Here is a 2,393-nt window from a genome sequence, read left to right as displayed (position 1 = left end):
ATATATACATATATATACATATACATATATATATATATATATATAATGTGTCTGTTTGTGTGTGTGTGTTTTGAATGCCACATTCCCACTGAAAATAAAATATGAAAATAAAATAAGAATATTTTACTGTGATTATTATTGTTATTAAATATACATATTAAACAAAATAAGGAACATATTTGTTTTAAATAATTTAAAAGTACAACTATAGTATACAATTACTATACTATTATTTACATTAGAGCACGACCGATATGGGTTTTTGGGGCCGATACCGATATTAGGGAGTAAAAAAAGGCTGATATCGATATATCGGCCGATATTCTTTGTGTATATTATAGTACAGTACCAGTCAAAAGTTTGGACTGAATATTGTTCCTTGTGATACTTTTTAATACTAAGGCTCATGAAGAAATTCTTTTGTATACAGTCATAATTGAACTGTGCTTAGGTGTATGAATTCGTTTGCAAAAAAGGTCACACTTTATTTCTAAGGTCCAATTCCACTGATTACAGAACCGGCTTTACTGATGAGATGCGCGTTAAATATCGCATGCGATTTATCGTGCAGCCCTAATGGAAAACCATTGAAACTTTGAACGGCAATATCTACATAACGGCGTGGCGAATCCGCACCAAATTCGTGGGATCCCTTCAGCTCGAGGAGCCCTCTCGAATGCCACCCTCCGCGCGTCGGTAGCCCTCTACGCGGGGGTGGTCTCATTCGAAAGCGGGCCTCTAGATGTACACTCGATTCGCGTTCGAGAGGGTTCCTCGAGCTAAAGGGATCCCCCAAATTTGGTGCGGATTTGCCGCGCCGTTACGGAGATATGGCCGTTCAAAATTTCAATGGTTTTCCATAGACTTAAGCTTTAAAGCGTTTCATCCAGGTCGCCAGTAGCAAACAATGGAGCGCGCTCTGCTGGACAAACTAAGTAATTACACCATTTCAAGCATTTTATCTGCGTTATATGTTCTGTAAAAAAAAATTTCATATCGGCGGCATATTCGCCGATACCGATATATCGGCGACAGGCTCATATCGGCCGATAATATTGGCAAAACTATATATCGGTCGGGCTCTAATTTACATCTTCATTTATTCATCTTCATTTTATTTCCAGTTTGACTGCAGAAAATATATGCACTGCGGATTTCAGACCAAAGTGCAATACTTTGTTCATTTACTGTACATGCGTGCAGTTCATGAAACAATATTTCAGCGTCTCAAAGTGGCTTGATTCATTTATTGCGAAGTAAGATGCAGAACAATCATGTCACGAGCTGCACGCACTTCACTCTGAAATCTGCAGCACATCTGTTTATTTTATTAAATCACAGGCATTCCGCAATATCAAGTTCATTTCGATATATATCATGCAACCCTAACAATGTCTAAGCTGCGCTTTTCCATACAATGAAAAAGAAAGGTGATTACAGCTGTCAAAATCACCAAGGCAAGACTTTCATTGAAAAACTAATTTATTGTATAATGAATCTATTCCAGATGACTCGGAATAAAGTGCAGGAGTCATATGGACTACTCATATGATGCTTTACAGTGCTTTTTGTAGTTTGATGGGTCCAGTCACCATATACTTTCATTATATAGAAGAGAGCAGCTCAGACATTCTGATAAACATCTCTTTTGGGGTTCCACGGAAGAAAGTCAAATTATTTTGGAACAACATTAACTACTTGAGATGACTATCCCTTTAAGATAAATAAATAAGATAAAAATAAAACAAGAGAGCGCACAAAAAGGAGCAAATTGAGCTTGAAGCAATTGAAAGACAACATGAAAGAGCTTTAACACTGTTGCAGTCACATGTCAGTGGGCAAAGTAGGTTTTTCTCATTTACAAACAGCTCAGACAACACATCTCAGGAAGACCAAGATATGGAGGATAATAAAAGAAGCAAACAATAAAAGATGAAATTTATGTTTACCTCAGGGACTCCCAGTCTACGACACGCAGCAATGAAGTTTTCGACATTGAGGCGGCACTTGGCAGCACTCAGCTTTGGCTGAACAGATAGAAATATTGCATATACATTCATTAGAAAGCAATTCAAGAACAGCCTGCTAGTAATCCAGTTGATCCAGGATCAGCCTTCTTCAAATATGGATAAATAAGGATTACACATAAAGATCCAGGCATAGTGCTTGTTTTCTGAGATACTAGATTATGTTTTGGCCATAATGAAAATAAGATCTAAGTATTAGCTCACCACTGCCGGTGAGGGGATGTGGATGATTGACACAGAACGAGGTCGCACGTGATTGGCCAACTGGCAGAGAACTGTGCCATTGGACAACGCCTCTCCCAGATCCTCAGGCAGAGAGATCTTCAGACGTGACTCCAGAGTCTAGCAGAGAGACAAGGAAAAAGT

General features: G+C 38.4%; 1 protein-coding gene across 2 annotated transcripts in view; it reads right to left on the bottom strand.

Moving 5' to 3' along the window:
* Positions 1 to 2,393, bottom strand: part of LOC107660715 (leucine-rich repeat and calponin homology domain-containing protein 4-like) — a 61,133-nt gene that overhangs the window by 6,985 nt on the left and 51,755 nt on the right. For both annotated transcript variants that reach the window (XM_016450113.1, XM_016450112.1), the window contains exons 16-17: positions 2,232 to 2,369; positions 1,950 to 2,027 (exon numbers count right to left, since the gene is read on the bottom strand). In XM_016450113.1, the coding sequence (XP_016305599.1) occupies positions 1,950 to 2,027; positions 2,232 to 2,369 (216 nt within the window). The remainder of the gene's footprint in view (positions 1 to 1,949; positions 2,028 to 2,231; positions 2,370 to 2,393) is intronic.

The sequence above is a fragment of the Sinocyclocheilus anshuiensis genome, unplaced genomic scaffold (assembly GCF_001515605.1).
Source record: "Sinocyclocheilus anshuiensis isolate Anshui unplaced genomic scaffold, SAMN03320099.WGS_v1.1 scaffold1823, whole genome shotgun sequence".
Lineage (NCBI taxonomy): Eukaryota > Metazoa > Chordata > Actinopteri > Cypriniformes > Cyprinidae > Sinocyclocheilus > Sinocyclocheilus anshuiensis.
Note: the sequence above shows the minus strand (reverse complement) of the source record. Positions and strands in the feature narration are given on the sequence as shown.